Below are 18,662 nucleotides of genomic sequence, written 5' to 3'. Positions count from 1 at the left end.
TGGCCATGAGGAAACCTGATTCCATGTAGCTCCGTCCCCAAGGTACTGTCACCTTGTCCAGCAGACAGCTGTAAAGAGTGAGAAAATGGACCATGCCAGTAGTCATTGCACAACACACGATAATAACAGCTCACATAGATTTGTTGCTTACTGTGTACTGGCTTCTTTCCAATCCCTTTACATGTGTCATTTTAATGCTCCCATTGATTGTGTGGTGTGGACTCCACTCATCCTTATTGACAGAGAAGGAAACTGTAGCACAAAGTGGGGAAGTTCCTGGCCCCAAATCCCAAGTGGAGGACTCTCACCCACCAAGAGAGACCTTCAGTCACACACTTGCTGTGGGTAGCCTCGCATATATATAACCTCCACCCCAGATTCTCTTAGAGCAGAGCAACAAGACGCAATTGCCTCTAGATCAGCCATTCTCAAGCTATGGGTCGAGACCCTTTTCTCAGAGGTCGCCTAAGACCATCAGAAAATACAGATACTTACATTAAAATTCATAAGAATAGCAAAATTACAGTTATGAAGTAGCAATGAAAATAATTTTATGGTTTAGGGTCACCACAACATGAGGGTCATAGCATTTAGGAAAGTTGAGAACCACTGTTCTGGATTCTTCCTGTGGCTTGTCTAGCCCGGTTAGTGACCATATTCCAGATAAGCATTGAGGCCTGACTCACTGCGAGGCTCTGGCATGCAATACTATCTAATGTGACCAGAGGAGAGGGGCCTTCCTCAAGGATGGAATTAGAAAAGTGATAACAGATGGCATTATGCCCACCAGTGACAGCAAAGATAATTTTCACCCTGCAGGACCTGAGGTGAATATCAGGGCCTGAGGTGAAATCCTGACTTTGCCCATTAGTCTGCCAAGTGGAGGAGCAGATTCTACTCAGCCCTTGGCCATGATGAGAGACATGAAGAGACATGATGGCCCATCCCCCACAGCTCTCTTGACCCCTGCCTCACATGGCATACTTCTTTCTCACTCACCAAACTAGATGGGATGCTGGGTCCTGTGAGCCTCCCAGGCAGCTGTTGGCAGCTTGGTAAGGGTCTCACTCTCCCAAACAATGGCAATGGAATTTGACAAATCCTTTGTCTCGCCACCTCACTCCTCAGTGACCACAGAGCTTCCTTTCAGGGAGCTGGCTCTGATCCATTCTCAACCCTGGCTTTCAGAGAGTGCTTATGTAGAAAGAGACTCACTCCTTGGCCAAAGCCCCCTTTTTTTTTTTTTTTTTTTTTTTTTCAGTATCTAGGTTTGAATCCAGACAAGCTCTCTGGCACTCACTCAGCCACACCCTTCGCTTCAGGAGGTGGTGTAAAGGATGTACTTTTCAAAAATAATTTTTGCATTTTGTTCATTCAAGAAAACATTTTGGTGGTACATCTTGTGCCTCAGGTACAGAATTAGTGATGGGGGTTGAGGGCCATGGGACTGCCAGGGTTTTCTGGCTTAAAAGACAGATATTTCAGGGAAGTAACAGATAATGAATTGTACATGTGCAGAAATTTATCCATTCAGGAAATAATGTAAATATACCTGTTAAACAATTCCAGGCCCATATGCTGCTTCCTGTTTGTCAGAATTAGTGCTTGGTGATGTTTGTTGTTCTTCAGTCTTGAAACAGCCTAGTTCCTGGCAGTTTCTGCCAGTCCCTTCTCCAGAAGAGGCTAAGGCTGGTGGTTACAACATTGCTCTTACTTGGTGATGCCCTCGGGCACAGAAGAAAGCTAGAAAACTACAGAGAGCTAGGCCTCTGTGCTGGCTACTCTCACATCACCTTAACTACAAGCCAGCATCATCTGGAAAGAGAGAACCTCATTAACTAAATGTCCCACTAGACTGGCCTGTGGGCAAGCCTATGGTATGTTATTTGTTGATTATTGATGTGGGAGAGCCCAGGCCATTGTGGGAAACCCTGCGTTGCAATGTCTTGATTGACAGTTGGTGTGCGAGGGCCCAGCCCATTGTGGGTGGTGCCACTCTGGGCTCTTGGTCCTGGGTTTCTATAAGAAAACAAGATCAACAAGCCACGAGGAGCAAGCTAGTAAAGAGCACCTCTCTTTGGCCTCTGCAGCAGCTCCTGCCTCCAGGATCCTGCCTTGAGTTCCTACCCTGATTTCTTTCAGTGATGTCGTGTAATTTGAGAGTTAGAAGCTGGAATAAACTCTTTCTTCCCCAAGTTGCTTATGGTCATGGTCTTTATCACAGCAGTGAAAACCTCATCTAGGACAGACTCCATTCAAACTTCCCGGAAGGCTGGGCTGAGGATTGGTAGCCATTATCTTTAAGGTGGATGTTATAGGCAGCCTTCAGCATCTGAGGCCTTGTATGTGATTTAGTGAAGCTGTTCAAACTTCCAAGAAATAACTCTTGGTTAAGAGTATGAGTCTCTAGCTTTTACAGTATTCTGTGTGTTTCAGTTATCAAAAAAAAATTAGGAAGATTTGTTTGTTTTTTTTTAACTAAAGAACTATAGATCCCAACCTTAATAGCAAAATGGGAAGTTTAGAAGGTTTGTGATATTTATTATCTTGTTAGTGGGCTTTCTATTACTGTCACAAAATACTTGAGATAAACAAACTTAAAAAGAAGAAAGGTTTCTCTGGGCTCACATTTTCAGAGTTCCAGTCCATGATTAGTGTGCTTTATTGCTCTGACCCTGTGGTGAGGCAAATCATCTTGATAGGAAGTACATGGTGGAGCGTTCTCATGTTAGCATTCCCATCTCACCAGTTGGAGCCACTAGTTCCCAGTAACACTACAGGCTTGGGGCTAAGCCTGCAAAAGATGTCAAATTCCAAACTGCAGCCATCTTTAAAGCAGACCCATGCGTGGGGAGAGTCTGTGTGCTGTACAGAAGCTCTGAGGCTGAGGGCAGCCTTGGGGTCGCCTTTGTTCATGGCTGTCTTCTGTTTCCTTTTGCAGATGATCACTCACGGGTTCGGCTGCAGATGCTGGAAGGTGACAACAATTCGGATTATATCAATGGCAATTACATCGATGTATGTATTTTAAAATTATCAATAAATCCAGACATTCTGACACACGTCACACCCCAGATCTGCTGCACAGTTAGTAGCCATGTGTCAGTGACCATCCACAAGCAAATGTCAGTGTTCCCCACACTCCACAGAGTGCAGTCACTGCCGTCTCAAGTGAGCCTGTTTGGGGATGAACATCTTAGTCTCTTTCTGTACCCCCTTCATTTACGCATGCTTAGGCGGACTAAAAAGATATTTTTTACATTTTTGTCAACAACTTAAAAAAAATGTTTGCATATTAATGGGACAAAACCATCTAATTCCTAATGCGGTGATTTGCAGCCTCTTGTCGCTGTACTTTTAAGTTGCCTTCAAAGTCATCCACAGCTGTTCACCAGGACTTCCAAGGCAGGCAAGGCGTGTCATTAAATATGCAGGCTGTTTAATTATTGAAGATGGCTGCCTTGTTCATTCTGCGTCATGTTAACTTAATGTCTTACATTAGGATAAATTCTTTAAAAGACAGCTTGTTTTCAGTTGAAAGAATGAATGAATTCAGAGGTAGGAAATCCAGGGTACTGTATGAGGCCGTGCCAGGCACACACCTCGGAGAACAGATTCACTTCCTCAGCATTCCCAGGCATGTGGCTGTGCTAGGCCAGGTTTTCATTCCATTAGCATTTCCAGGCACCCATCGTAGCCACATGCATGTTAAGCACCCCTAATCCCCCAATCCAGAAATCCTCCAAAGTCCAAACTTTTTCAGGGCTGACCCAAGGCCACACAACTGGCAGATGCCACACCCACCGTATGTGACAAACTGCAGTCAAAGCACAACACACAGCTTAGTGTCACCAGTGACGAAGGGCCTCCCTACACCTTCAGCCATAACACACCAGCGTGGTTTGCCGCAGAATTAAATTACTGTACAGATTGCCTTTAGGCTGTGTGGATAAGGGAGACATGAAACACAAATGACTTTTGTTTAGCTCCCATTCCCAAAGTGTCTCATTCTATTCCCTCTCACATCAATCACTAATCAAGAAAATGCCCTACAGACTTGCCTACAAGGCTGATCTTTTAGAGGCATTTTTTTTTTCTCAATTAAGATTCCACTTCTCAGATATGTCCGGGTTTGTATTAAGTTGACAAACCAATCAGCACGGGATTTTAAGGGGATCTTCAGCTGATCAGTGATACAGATGGGAACTGAACAATGACTAAGGCGGTTAGTAACGCGGGCTAGCCTGAGACAGCGTGGGCTAGCTCAGTTCATCCCATGTGTTCCTCCAGTCTCCTGGCCTCCTAAGGCAGTAAACTTGCAGAATGAGGAAGTCAGTTCTCTCCCTTGTGGCATTCAATGGCTGACAAATGAGTAATTCTCTAAGGAATTCTATGAATGTTGATCTCAATTCTGTCTTTTGAGATGTGAGGCAAGTCAGTTGTGTTGCAGAATTTCTGCCTTTCTTATTCATTGCTGCTGACTCAAGAGCAAAAAATAATCTAACCGATGGGCATTTAAGGTGTCTGAGGAATCTGTATTTTCTCTCCAATTTTTTTTTCTGTTTTCCAGTTATCTTTGAGAACAATATTTAGGGTAATCTCCAGGGACAGAAATGTATTAAGGTCCACCGTGATGCAGTATGTTACTAGAAGTAATTTTCTCTGAACTGACTTTTATCTTTCCCAGATAACTTCTCCTGTGATATCTTTGCCTCCCAGTTTCTTTGGGTCCAGTTTAATCTGTCCTGCTTCCTTTGGGGTCATGAGTAAAGGGAGGGGTCTCGTACAGTCTCTACTTTAAACCCCAGCTCTTGCTGTAGCATTGTGTCATGGTACGAGCAGTGTTTGAGAATGGTTCTGAGCATTGCTATTGACGGAACTGTCTACACTGATAGAACAGAATATGTGTTAAGTGCTTGGCACCTGGCCAATGATATCCCAAATGCAGACAAGGCTCTATCGCATATTCCCAGGCATTCGCACCTTCATAAGGGTCTTGGTCATTTTAGTTCAGAGAATCCATAAGTTGATAGCTTTGGCTGCTCATCCATCATCTCATAGCCAGTGTGTAATGAGGCTCCTTGCACTTCCTGCACACCATCCAGAGGGCCGTACTTGATGCCCCTTCACTTGATGAGACAAACTGAGTGATCCTGTGTCCGGCAACTAAACTATCGAGTGCTTCCGGGGTTGGTGTTTGAATGCATGGTCGTTTCCACAGACTCAGTGTGTGACTTCTGTCCAACCCATCGACTTTAAATTCATCAAATATTCTTTCTCACTTTTTTTTTTAGGGCTACCATCGACCCAATCATTATATCGCAACCCAGGGTAAGTTTATTTCGGCTCTTGTGCCTGTCTCTTGTTGCTTGCTAGTCTGAATCACTTCAAGCTTATCACCCCCACCCTCATGAAAGTATTTTACATGTGATATATTATGTTCTGAACCATTGACGCATGTGCCCTTATTTTCCCAACAGAAGTTTTGGTGCTGTAGGCACTTATTTGGAACTTCATGTTGAGATCATTAAAGAAATGTGCCCACTGGCTCACTATTGAATTCAGTCTAAATGCTTTAGGAATTAGTCTGACATTTGCAAGAATATATTCTATATCCTGTAAGTGGATATGGAGAGAGATGGGGAAGAAGAATGACCTTTAATAAGTATGTTTTGACTCCTGTCTGTCCACAGAACTGTGGGAGTCTCTGCTGGGGAGTCACAGTTAATCCAGTAGCTAAGTTTAGGGGGCAGCTGTGAGGTGGCCTGCATGTATCTAGGTAGGCACGATGCACAGAACTCCAGTGAGAGGCACAGGTGAAGTGTTAGTGAAATTGGCAATAGGTGGGGCTGTTCTACTGAGATGGTTCCAGATCAACAGGACTTGAGAATGATAAATGGTCATGATTGAAGATCTGGTAGTAGGAAACACACTTCCAAGGTAGAAGGCAAATCCTTTTCAGTAAGGGAAATGAAAGAAAGCTAGAGGAAATGCTCAGAAGGGTCATCATGGCAACAGTCTTTGTGTGATGGTCTCTACAGCACGTGAGGATGCTCATCTATGAAGGGTGTGTGGGTCATCCTAAAAGATAACTTAGTGAATAGATGTGAGATGAGCTAAAGAGGTGCTGACACACAGAGAAGACCCAGCAAGGCTGAAGAACATGTATTTCTCTAAATTTTTAAGTTAATCTTTGTTTCTGGTGATCTATTTGTCTTGGCTTTACAATATCACAACAAAAGACCTGAGACAATCAACCATAAAGTAAACAGGTTCATTTTACTACATTAGGAGTTTTAGTCTATGACTGATTGCCCGTGTTGCTTAGGGTCTATGACCACACAGTATGTCATTACAAGGGTACGGTGAAAGACTTTCATCACCTCATGCTAGAGAAACAGAAAAGGAAAGAAGAGAATGGCTTGGGTCCCAACATCCGTTAATGACCTATGAGCTCACATGTTGTGATCCCTTCTAAAGCTTCCACCTACGTCTTCCCCTAGTAGTACCAAGCTGGGAACTAAGAGTCTTTAAGGACCAAACTGGGGGAGCATTACATCCTAGGAAAAACAGCTGGGAATTTACTTATCTGTGGGTTCCAGACCCACAGATCAATTGAGCGTGAACTGGAAATATTCGGGGGGGAGTGTGCATTGTGTGTGTCCAGAGCTTTCTGCCTTGTCATTATCCCCCAAACAATGCTGTGTAGCAACTCTGTGCACAGCCTGAATGCTGGTTTAAAGCATTCAGAGGTTAGGTGCAAATCACAGCACCTTTGGCTGTGAGAGACTTGGGTATCTTCAGATGTTCGCAACCTGAAGAGTTCCTGCCCCAGCCCACCAGGGACAGCAAGGATGACCGCACTTGAAATGTTGCTGTCAAAAACACAAACAGGGAACCAGATTTACTTAATCCTCAGACAAGCAGCTACATCTGGCTACTCCTCCCTGTGGTGTTGTGCTGCTGCTGGCGGTGCTGTGGGTGAAAAGCCCCGGGTGGAGCCAAGATAGACTGTAGGGCCTTGTCCCTCCCTAATAGCAATGGCTTGCTTCATGAAGAGCCTGAATGGCCCCCAAAACACAGTCCATGCTCTCCTATCACAACCAAGGACTCTGTGTCCAGGTCATGAGAACTTGCCCCTGCCCTGTCTCTAATTGCTGTTCCTTCTGTATGGCCTGTAGTTAGTAACAGCTCCTTCCAAGGTCTCTTAACTAGTCAGATGCACACTCTTCTGGAGAGTGCCTGATGTGAAGCTGGCAGAGGCTAGCCCTATACATGCACACTCTTCTGTAGAGTACCCAGTGTGAAGCTGGCAGAGGCTAGCCCTATACATGCACACTCTCCCAGAGAGTGCCCAGTGTGAAGCTGGCAGAGGCTAGCCCTATACATGCACACTCTCCCAGAGAGTGCCCAGTGTGAAGCTGGCAGAGGCTAGCCCTATACATGCACACTCTCCCGTAGAGTGCCCAGTGTGAAGCTGGCACAGGCTAGCTCCACACGATGGCTGCCAGGACCATCCGAAAGCACTGCCTGGTGCAGTCTCCTGCAGCCAGGCGAGAATAATTGATTCTCAGAACCTTCTGGATCCTGCTGTCTCCAAACTAAACTCATCCGTGCTTTCAGGCACACACCGTTAGCTCTCTGGCATGATTCTGAAGGCTTTCCAAATGTTCTGAAGCAGGTGTCACGGCGTCTGATTTAATCACATTGATGATGTTTGGAACTGGCCGCTTCTTATAATGCCTGTGAAATTTTGGTTGTTAACTATCCAAAGTTTCCCTTAGCTTACCTATCCAGCAACTTAATTGGTACCTCGTGTTACCATAGATGGCATAAACATCATATAACTAAATCTCTTTGGAATGTTCAAGATTTCTATGACTAAATAACCAGCTCTACACACTGTCCTTCAGAGCTTTCCTTGATTGATTTTTCTCCACACCCAAGGGAGATGTCTCTCCGAAGAAAATAACACTAGCAAAACCACTTTGCGCAGAATGAGTTTGAATGATACTTCCCTGCTTGGTAGCCGCCTCGGCCTTCAGACTGCCAGGTGGTAATGAGCAGAAGCATCCCGAGGTGGCTGAAGCCTGGCAAGTGGAGGCCTGACCTTCATGGAGAAGGCCATGCCCAGTGCACTGCGGCCAGACCATGGAGACCTTGTGTAACCACAGAGTGTGCTGCACAAGAGCGCCCCACACTGGTGGTACCTGTGACACTGCCAGTGGGAGCCATACCTTCAGACTGGAATGCTGGGATTAGAAAGCTAGATTCCTATAAAGCACAGGGTCAAATAGCCAAATGAATGGAAACACATGAACTATGAACCAAAGGCTGAGGGGCCTCCAACTGGATCAGGCCCTCTGAATAGGTGAGACAGTCGATTGGCTTGATCTGTTTGGGAGGCATCTAGGCAGTGGTACTGGGTCCTGTGCTCATTGCATGAGTTGGCTGTTTGAAACCTGGGACTTATGCAGGGACGCTTGGCTCAGTCTGGGAGGAGGGGACTGGACCTGCCTGGACTGAGTCTACCCGGTTGATCTCAGTCCTCAGGGGAGGCTTTGCCCTGGAGGAGGTGGGAATGGGGGGGGCCAGGAGGGGGGAGAACAAGGGAATCCGTGGCTGAATGGTATTGTAAAATAAAATAAAAGGAAAAAATAAATAATAATAAAATAAAAGAAAACTAGATTCCCCTTACTTATGTATGCCACAAGCATCGTGTTACTAGTGGCCCAGATGGCCAGTAAGAAAGGTAGTTGGTGTCTGCTCATGGACCACAAATACTTCTTCTACATTCTAAGAAGCCAGCAAAACAGGCAGTAAGGACTAATGAAAGACAAAAGTTTTACATCCTTCCTTACTCTGTGTCCCTCAATATTTAGTACTAACATAATTCTGAAAGAAATTTACTCAAAGTCATGAATCTACAAGCCTAGCCTGTTTTGTGTTAGGGGCTATCTCTTTGGTTTTTTTTGTTTTTCAGTATGTTATTCCTGTCCACCCTGTGTTAATTATTTTCTGTCCAGAAGTCAGTAGATGGATGGTCCAATAGGAGCATCATCACGTCTGAATGATACATTCATACAGTTGTAACATGTAAGATTCATGACTAAGCAAATCAGAGGGCCTTAGGAATCTGTTGCTGCCCGCTTAGAGCCACGACAGAGAGATTTCAAACACTCAGCTCACAGCAAGGGGCGGAAAAGTGTACCAGTGGCTAGGCTAGGTCAGAACCGATCATATTTCACAATCAAATTGCAACCCATGGAGTGGGCCTCAGGTGGGATGCAGCACATTAAGAACCACACTTCTTCACCTGACTGAGAGAACTCCTGCTGGCTTCCTGATGGGCAGCCAAGGGGGTCTGCACAAAGCAGTTTTATTGTTTAGCTGCATTTTAAAAACTGACTTTAGGAGAGTCCTGCTTTAGCCTATTGGAAAAAAATAGAGGTCCTGCCCCTATTGCTTTCTCCCAGAGTCCATGGAAGAATCTAACAACCAGCTGGGAATCTAATCTGAGGGGTATTCAATGAATCTAAGCACACTGAGTTCTTTAGTCCATTCCCTTTATTCTTCTCGGTCAGTTCTATTTACACAGCTTCTTTTCTGTTCTCATACTTAGCTCCTCTCAGTCCCTCCTGCTGTCCTCTCATGTCTATCTAGTTCTTTCCATCTTTCTTCTCCTCTTTGTTCCCCTCTCACATATATATGTATATGTATTTGTATATATGAATATATATATATATATATGTATTTGTATATATGAATATATATATGTATATGTATATCCATATCCATTCATTAACAACCTGCTAATAAAAACTACAAAGTACACTCTCAGGGACAAATATTCTGATAAGAGTCACGCTTGGCAAAGACTTGGTCAGCTTAATTGGAGATTGACAACAGCTGTAGGTTGTAAAAAGTCCTGGCTATCTCTTAAAGGGATCGCTACAAAGGTTACGAGGAAAGAAATTAAACCAATGAGAGATTTAAGGAAAAGGCAGAGAATACATGTACTGTTTTATGTGATTAATAATATCCAGACATGGTTAGTCAGTTAACAGCCTTTTTCTGTTAGTCACCTGAATCTCAGGACCTGTATATAATTAGTCTATTGAGCCTAAAAAACTGGTATAGAAATAAACACAAAGTGTTAATTGTTATTTGAATCAGAGTGGGGAGGTGCCAGTGGAGGAAGCTTAGGGCAACATGGGTGGTGTTGATCTCTAGAAGGACTAAGATATACCAAGGCCAGACACCTGCGCTATCATTTCTAGTTCGCTATAATTCTTCTGAAGGGTTTTGATCCAACAAGGCCAGGCACCTGCAGTTCCATTCTATGAAAGTTCTATGAGGATACTTTTGCCATTTTGCCTCATCAGTGGCTAAGGATAGAGAACAAGACCTCTAAGAGTCTACAGTCCACATGGACCTAGTATGAAGCATATTTTAGTATGTGTCTGTTCATAAAAATTGTACAGTTAAATAAGAAACCATCTTCTAGACTATCCAGTTATGTGTGCCCATCAGATTGAGATGTAATCATGAGATTACATGTACCCATAACATGGAAATGCATGGTAAATGGAGAGAATCATAGATGCTATTACAGGTGCTAGACAAGGAAGCCAATCACAGGAAACAGAACAGACCCCCGAACTCCAGTACCTCAGATGGTGAGGATTAAATTCATCCATGTAAATGGTATATACATATGGAGAGCTGCTGGTAGCAAAAGACCACAGGAGTATACAGCAGCTGACAGCCAGCATTCAGAAGGTCAACCTATCAGAACCAAGGGTTCTGTTAGAGGAAATTACCGTGTAAGGCGTTATGGAATTACTGCCTTTTGAATGGATTGGCTGTTTCTTGTTGTAAGACAGCTTCTGTTTCTCTGCACCCCGCTCCCCAGCACCAACGTGCTATGCTCTTCCCCTCTAGCTTCTCTGTTCCTGTTGGTCTTGTTTGCCCTGAGGGGTTCCTATGCCATCAGCCAGTTGCAGAGCATGTTATGGATTCATTTGTTAGGTCCTGTCTTAGACTTGTTTAAAAACATTGCCTAGTAAAGTAGAGCACGCTTCAGCTTCCAACACTAAAGAGACCGACGCTTTGAAAAAGAAAATTTGGTATGATTTTTCCCACAAACAGTGATCACCATACTAAGGATTCCAGCCACATCTCTGGGAGGCATGCTACACCATGTACTTGTTTCTGCCTTTCTTAGAATGCACAGTTGCAGTGACAGTTTATCCATAAAATTCCTTTTAACAACCCAAGTTTATATCCGAAGTTATTGGCCTAATTGACCAATGGTCAGATTGATCTCTTCGGCCTGTATTCCTAGTAAACCTGCTCTGAGAACACTTAAAGACATGTTCAGACTAAAAAGAAATGTAATAAGCGGAGGGATGAGATCCCATCCACCTATGTTCTTATGGGACAGAAGTGTGTCCCTAAACAATGGAGCTTAAGCTTAATTCACACAGAATAATGTAAAGATGGCTGACAATCATGCATAAATGCTCTTTATTTGTATTTTTAATTTTCTTTTTACTTCATTTTGATATATTTATGGAATATAGTATTTCGATCTACATACTCATTGTAAAGTAATCATACCAGGATAATTAGTCTGTCCATCATCCCAGATGTTTATCATCCTTTTGTGGGAAGGACATTGAAGATCTTATTCTAATAGCTATTTGGAGCACACAATTCACATGTTCATTACAGCATCACTCGTAATGGCCAAGATAGGGAACCAGTGTGTTTATTGAGGAATGGATGGATTTTTGAAAATATGGTATTTGAAATCAGCCAGAAACTGAGAGATGAACATTGCATGATCTCTCTCCCACACTAAATTTGAAACCGTCACACCAAAAGCTTTTTAAATCTTTAAGAGGAATTTAGGTCTATACCTTATTTGAAGTTAAAAAGACAGACACCAAGTACAAAATTTTAGAATTAGTAAAAATAAAAAAAAATAATTTCCCAGTCTGTCCTCTTTGACTTGGGGGGATTTTTAGTACAAAGAGTTGGAACTTGAGAAAGAAATGTATTTAAGTGACCTTTGTCCCTGTATGAGGACCTGGATCATCTATGCAGAAGTAGCTATCAACTGTGTGGACAGCTGAGGGGAAAATCAATACCATGTGACAGACTTACTCTAAGGGACATTTTGTTCAACGGGGGAATTAAATACATAGATGCTTGAGGTCACCTCTTTTTTTTTTTTCAGATTCATCCCTTTGAAAGGAAAGAGTTATAACTTCATTTCCACATACGTCCCCTGGTGCCTGCTTTCCTGGGTCTCAACACCATGGACCCTTGGCAAAGCCAAGCCATTCCTTTAAAATGCCAGGCCATTCAAAGCTCAACAACCAACTTGGTTCCTCTACCAAACACTGGGCTGAGCACAGGGTCACAAGGTCACCAGTGACCTCAGCATGGCAGTGTGGAGCTTGTCTTGGGATGGTAGCATGATGCCTACTTCGTGGGCTTGCTATACAGTCCAGGACTTCTTTAGACAGTTTATCTGTCCTGTTTGGTGGGTTAAAAAAAAAAAAGAGTGTCAATTCAGTTTCCTCTGTCTCTTGACTTATCTAAAATTCACTGCTGGAAATTTCCTGACGCTGGTCCCTACCCTGCCATAGAACATTTGAGAGTACCTGCCCTCAGCTATGTCTTGGGAGCCAATTTATCTCTGTTTTATTCATTTATTAGATTGAGTCTCTTTTTTGTTAAATAAAAGAGGATCCCACTTGTGTACTGAGGAAGGCTTAATTAAAGAGGATGGGAGCTAATGAAAGCCTTTATTCCTTTGGCAGTCGCCCCTGAAGCATGGGAATGCAGCAGGGCTTTCTTTCTGCTGTTCTCTGTGACAGAAGGCAGCCAGGTCCTCCGGGCTGCCAAACCACTCCATGCGGAGAGCTGCCGTTCTTCTTGTTCTCTCCCTGCTCCCCTCCATGCAGCCTGCACAAATACCTCGCCTCAGTTTCTGAGCGTTCTCTTTGGAGACCAACACTAATGAAGGCCCTGGGCCACAGCCAGTGGGAGTCTCCTGTGGTGTGGACATGGGTCACGGTCCCTCCCTTCTGTGGCTTTAAGCACTTGGTCCTGTGGCTCCTCCCAGCTCCCCCTGCACATGGCATGTAGCCTATGCCAGGGATCGGGACCGAAAGTCCCAGCAGAAGCCATGACTGACTGGCTCAGTCCTGTAGACAGATCACTGTGATCCAACACGCACCACCTCTTAGATTCTCAGCTGTGTTACAGTTGTTCGTCAGGGGCCTAATCTGTACCAGATCTGCTTTGTCTGCCTCTGCCTTCCATATCAAGCTCTGCAGAAACCTCTGCACTCCCAGCCACAGGGGTACCACTGCAAGCTGAAAGGGTTGGTTCAGCTGTTGTGGAGGCATGATTCCGGAACAATGCTGAGTGTAGTCCGTAGAGAGTGAACCCAAATAACGATCCCATCTAGATGGGGTTCCCAGAGATGCTCTGAAACATTGCAACGCTACGTCAGCCGTTCCCCATCATTGATTGCACTCTAACTATACTTTGCTTACACAGCATGATCGCAATCAGATCTTTGAATGTTGGCCCGAACCTTCCTTCTGTATGCAGACATGCTTGGTATCAGGAAGTGGTCCAAGACCCCCTCTACCCAGAATCCTTAAAGGAGAGTGGTTACTATGTGATTATTATGTGGTTACTATGTGGTTAGTATATGGTTACTATATTGTAGTGGGTAGCTGTTCCAGCTTTGAATAAACCTCCCTTTTAACTATGTGGAGGTGCCTTAATACTTCCACCAATACTATATGGTTACTATATGGTTACTATAGAGTTACTATAGAGTTAGAGTGTGCAGCTTGGAAACCCGGTTTGCTGGCAGCCTCTCAGTCAACATTAGCTACAGCTCTACTCACCTTACAATGTTACCAACCCCAACACACATCTCTCAGTGGCAGAGATAAGCCAGGCTTTATCCTAAACACAGTGCATAGCCACAGGATACTCCCAGACTATCATGAAAGCAGTCCATTCTGCCTCTGTCGGGGCTTCCTTCCTGTACCAACGAGAATCACTTGAGTTTCACCCACATCCTATACTCCCTTCAAAGTATAAAGATTGTCATCACCATGAACTTTTGAACAAAGGTAAATTTGGGTTAAATAGGCAATTAACGTCATCAAAAACTGGAAGCAGCATTTTTTCACCTTGGAAAAAAGATGTTTGAAACCCTCCCCATGCCCACACTCTCACACACAAACACATGCATACAGTGTGCACGTACAAACACAACCAAAAGAATCTTCTATGCCCGCCACAAGAAAGCGTGTTTCCATCTCAAAGATACTATTTCATTTTCTTATGTAAAGATGTTGGGGTTCTGGGTAGGCAAAGAAAGGTAGTATTCAGAAATTAGTTTACATTCGTAAAAATTCCTTCATCCTGGGCTGGAAAGATGGCTCAGAGGTTAAGAGCACTGACTCCTCTTCTGGAGGTCCTGAGTTCAATTCCCAGCAACCACATGGTGACTCATAACCATGTGTAATGAGGTCTGGTGCCCTCTTCTGGTGTTCAGGCATACATTTGGGCAGAACACTGTATACATAATAAATAAATAAATCTTTAAAGAAAATTTTTTATTCATTTTTTTTTTAATTTTTACTGGGACTTAAGATGTAGTTAATAATATTATAGAAGTTCCTAAACTTTATTCTAGTAAAGATAAATTCAAGAAAAACAAAACCAATGAAAGTATATAAACATAAGAAAGAAGAAAGGAATTTTAATAATGGCTAATTGTAGAGGGGTAAACTTACGACACATAATGTTAGACAATAATAGTTTTTAAAATGAGAAAGGAAAGACTAGAATTATCTATCTTAGGACTTCTAAGGAAGACCACGGTGATCAGTTGAATGTATCTTTAGTAAGAGAAATATGGGCCTTGGGGGGTGGCTCAGTAGGTTGAGTGCTGGCCTTATAAGCAGGAGGCGTGAATTCAGACCCCCAAAACTCACGTAAAAGGCAGGCATGGAGGCATGTGCCTGCAGTCCCAGCAGTGGCTGTATGGAGGGCAGGCACAGGCAATTCCAACCAGCCTGGCCTACAGGGCGAAGGTCCAGGCCAGTGAAAGGCCTTGTCTCAAACAAAACGTAGAGGGCACCTGAAGATGTCTGTGGTTGTCCTCTGACCTACACACACACACACACACACACACACACACATGTCAGGCCCACAGGTATCCACAAACCCCACACAAACATATGTACATACACACCTATCAAAAAAACCAGTATGTGCTGTGTAATTCCTCAGACTTGTGTATATTAAAGTATTTCCTAATTGTTTTTAATTGAAAAAATTTAAGGGAGTTAATAACTGAGTTATTAACCTAAATAAGAGTTGAAGAGTTATAACTGAAATCACGGACAGAAGTTTCTGAGGATATATGTATATATGTATGTATGTATGTATGTATGGGCAGGGGCTTATACATTTATAACTTACTCCTAATTAAATCCAACTTAGCCTTTCACTGTTGAGTTAGAGGTTCATATGTTTGTGTGACACCCAGAAACAAATACTCCCGAAACTACTAAGAGAAAAGCATGAATCATTTCATTTCATATTTCAGCCTGAAAGGAGGGGTGTGGGTGAAATGGACAATCGGCACGCAGCCAGTGTGGTGTAGAGGGGAAAAAAATGACTGGGCGGTACGGCAGGAGATAGGGGCCAAGCCTCGGGTCTGAGAGTAACACACAGGCAAGCGTCTGTAGAGGTACAGACAGCGGGGGGGGGGGCGACACAAGGGAATCCGTGGCTGATATGTAAAATTAAATTATAAAAGAAAAGGAAAAAAAAGTACAGACAGCAACCATGTTTCTGCAGTCAGAGTGAGCGAGCCATGGACAGGGAAACCTCCTGCAGGGAATGCGGGGAACAGCCATTGTGTGGAAACCGTGGGGATTTATAAAGTCAAACACTGTCTAACCTCACTGTGGTCACAGCTTCTGACAACACTTCTAAAAAAAGTTACATTTTATTATGGCTCTGATGCCAAGTTCCTCCTCTTGTACACTCACGGATTAAGATTCCAGGGGACTGGTGAACAATAACCCCATAATTCTAGACAGGAAGGGGTTTTTGCTTCAGCGCTGTGCTTCAAAATCAATATTTCGTCATGCAACCATGTCCATTGTCAAACTCGGGTTCAATCGTATACTCCCCAGTTCCCTCCATCCCAGAATAACTCTGTGCCTTGGCCCTTGTACATGATGGACTTCCTTGTTTCTTTTAGTCATTTTCTCGCAATAGTCTTTGAGTTTGGAAAATGAGCAGATCATACCTCATGTACCCAGTCATCTCAGTTCTGCTTTTTTTTTCCTACAGCTGAAACCAAAGATGATTCATAAATTCTACATTTTGCCATAAGTAGCCTCGGGGGAGGGCAGATGCATCTATCGAATAAGTGATGTTAAGGATTATTAATGCAAAAGTCGGCTCTTCTCCATGTCAACATTACCACTTCGGTCTGTAAGGCACAGTGGCACATTTTACCTTTTACGTTTGGCTTCCGCAAAAAAAAAAAAAAAAAAAAAATGAAAAGCTACTAAATATGAAATTATGAGTCTGAGTGTTGTGGCAGTATCGTGCTGAAAAATCACATAAAGTTTTGCAATAAAAACTCACTCAGAAGCCACTGAAGGGATGTCTAATTCTCTGACTGTTGAATGGCTGACTTTATAATACCCATTTTAGTTTATCGCCAACGGCAACGGTACCGATAACGGATCAAAAATTTAGGGCCGCTTTTACGTATGTAGCAGGAGCTTTACAATTAATGCATAAATCTCAGGCTTGGCTCTTTTCACATCCATGCTGCCCCTTACATGGTCTTCTGTGCTAATGGAATGAACCTGTACCTAAAGAGCCCACCAAAACCTTGGCTGAGCCAATGCCAGCCAAGTACCCTGGACTCTCTGTAGGCTTTGCCACCTCAGGGTCCCTCCCCCTCCCTCTGCCTTTGTACCACCTCTGTACACCCCATCAGCAATCGAGCATGATATGGGACAGCCCCTAGCTAGATATCTCTACTCATTCAAAGGGTCTTAGTGTATCATAGTATTTTCAAACCCCACCCCTCTCTGTTTTTATAAATAACACTTCCTCTTTTTTTTTTTTTTTTAATTATCTGTTTGAGAGAGAGAAAAGAGAGAGGTGCCCCATGGGGGCCAGAAGGCAAGTTTTGGAGGTCTGCTGTCTCTGACAAACATGTCTCCTTTTCTGTGTGTCCTGTGTTGCCTTCTCTGGGCTAGCTATCTGGCCAGCGAGCATCTGGCCAGTTCTCCTGTCTCCCCTGTCTCATCCTAGGAGTGTGGCTGGGATTACAGATGTGCACCACTGGGTTCCGAGGATTGAACTCGGCTTGTCTGTCTGGAGTGGCAAGCACTTTTTATACACTGAGCCACCTCCCAGTTCCAGACTTCTCCTTCTCTGAATAACTGTGGCACACAGTGCTTCTCTTGGTAGTCACTGTTTGTGTTCTCGTTGTCCCTGTACCTTCTGAGCCAATTTCCCCTGTCTAGCCTAGACGCTGACATGTTCTGAAATATGCAAGAGGCTCAGATGATCCTTGGACTTAGCCCCGTCTCTACACCTCTCAGCCCACTTCCTCCCATTCTCTTTTCTATGGTTGCTGACACCTGGTCACAGTGACGGCTGAGCCACATCAGTAGGAACCTCCACAGTGCAGTTTCCACCCTAGATCTACTCAGATCATCAACCACATCCTCTCCCGTTCTCTCTCTGCCTCACCCAGGCATAGGATCCGTCGGGAGAGTTATGTCTTCCCGTGTGTGTCTTTAATATCTGTCTTCTTCCCATAAACACACAATTCTTCCAAAAAGCCCATCTCTTCCCAAGAGGGCCCCTGTGTGTCCCCTTCCTCTCTCAGATGGTAACAAGTCACAACTACAGGACAGTCCACCTCGCCCAGGACCTGCTACCCAGCCTTTACTCTCAGTCTTCTTCATCAGGGTCGTGTATAAGGCTCAGCAAGTCTTCAGTGGCATACCCCTGCTTATGCACCAGTGTGATATCCTTCCACTCACTTTATCCACAATTCAATCCATTTATAGTTTCTGGTCTCCAGACATCTTTCTTGCATCCCCAAAAGAAAGCTTGAAAAAATTATGTGCCTTTCTTTCAGAATTTTGAGTTTATAGCTAAAACTAAGGACATGCAAGATGGCTCATTGGGCAAAAGCATTCAGCCTTAAACCTGAAAACCTGAGTTCCATCCCCAGTATGCACATGATAGAAGGAGAAAACCAACTCTCATAAGCTGTCTTCTGACCTTCATATGTGAGCTGTGACTCATACACACACACACACACACACACACACACACACACACACACACACACGCATATGCACACATAAAAATAATTTAAAACATAAATCTTTTCTCTAGCATGTGATTTTATCCATTGCAGGCAGGTAATATTATATATCTTCCCAGATAAAATGAGGATCTCTGTAAACTACAATGAGTATTTTTGTGATATGTGTTAGATATATCTTAACTGTCTTACACAGATCACAGCAAACCAAATCTCCAAATCTAAAAGAAAACACATGAAA

At 43.7% G+C, this 18,662-nt stretch overlaps 1 protein-coding gene across 9 annotated transcripts in view; it reads left to right on the top strand.

The window, feature by feature from the left end:
• The window catches only part of Ptprm (protein tyrosine phosphatase receptor type M), a 706,714-nt gene that overhangs the window by 624,661 nt on the left and 63,391 nt on the right, over positions 1-18,662 (top strand). For all 9 annotated transcript variants that reach the window (XM_042259959.2, XM_076549820.1, XM_076549821.1 and 6 more), the window contains 2 exons: positions 2,942-3,018; positions 5,295-5,331. In XM_042259959.2, coding sequence (XP_042115893.1) covers positions 2,942-3,018; positions 5,295-5,331 — 114 coding nt within the window. The remainder of the gene's footprint in view (positions 1-2,941; positions 3,019-5,294; positions 5,332-18,662) is intronic.

Source organism: Peromyscus maniculatus, chromosome 13 (genome assembly GCF_049852395.1).
Source record: "Peromyscus maniculatus bairdii isolate BWxNUB_F1_BW_parent chromosome 13, HU_Pman_BW_mat_3.1, whole genome shotgun sequence".
NCBI lineage: Eukaryota > Metazoa > Chordata > Mammalia > Rodentia > Cricetidae > Peromyscus > Peromyscus maniculatus.
This window is presented reverse-complemented; position numbering and strand designations above follow the sequence as displayed.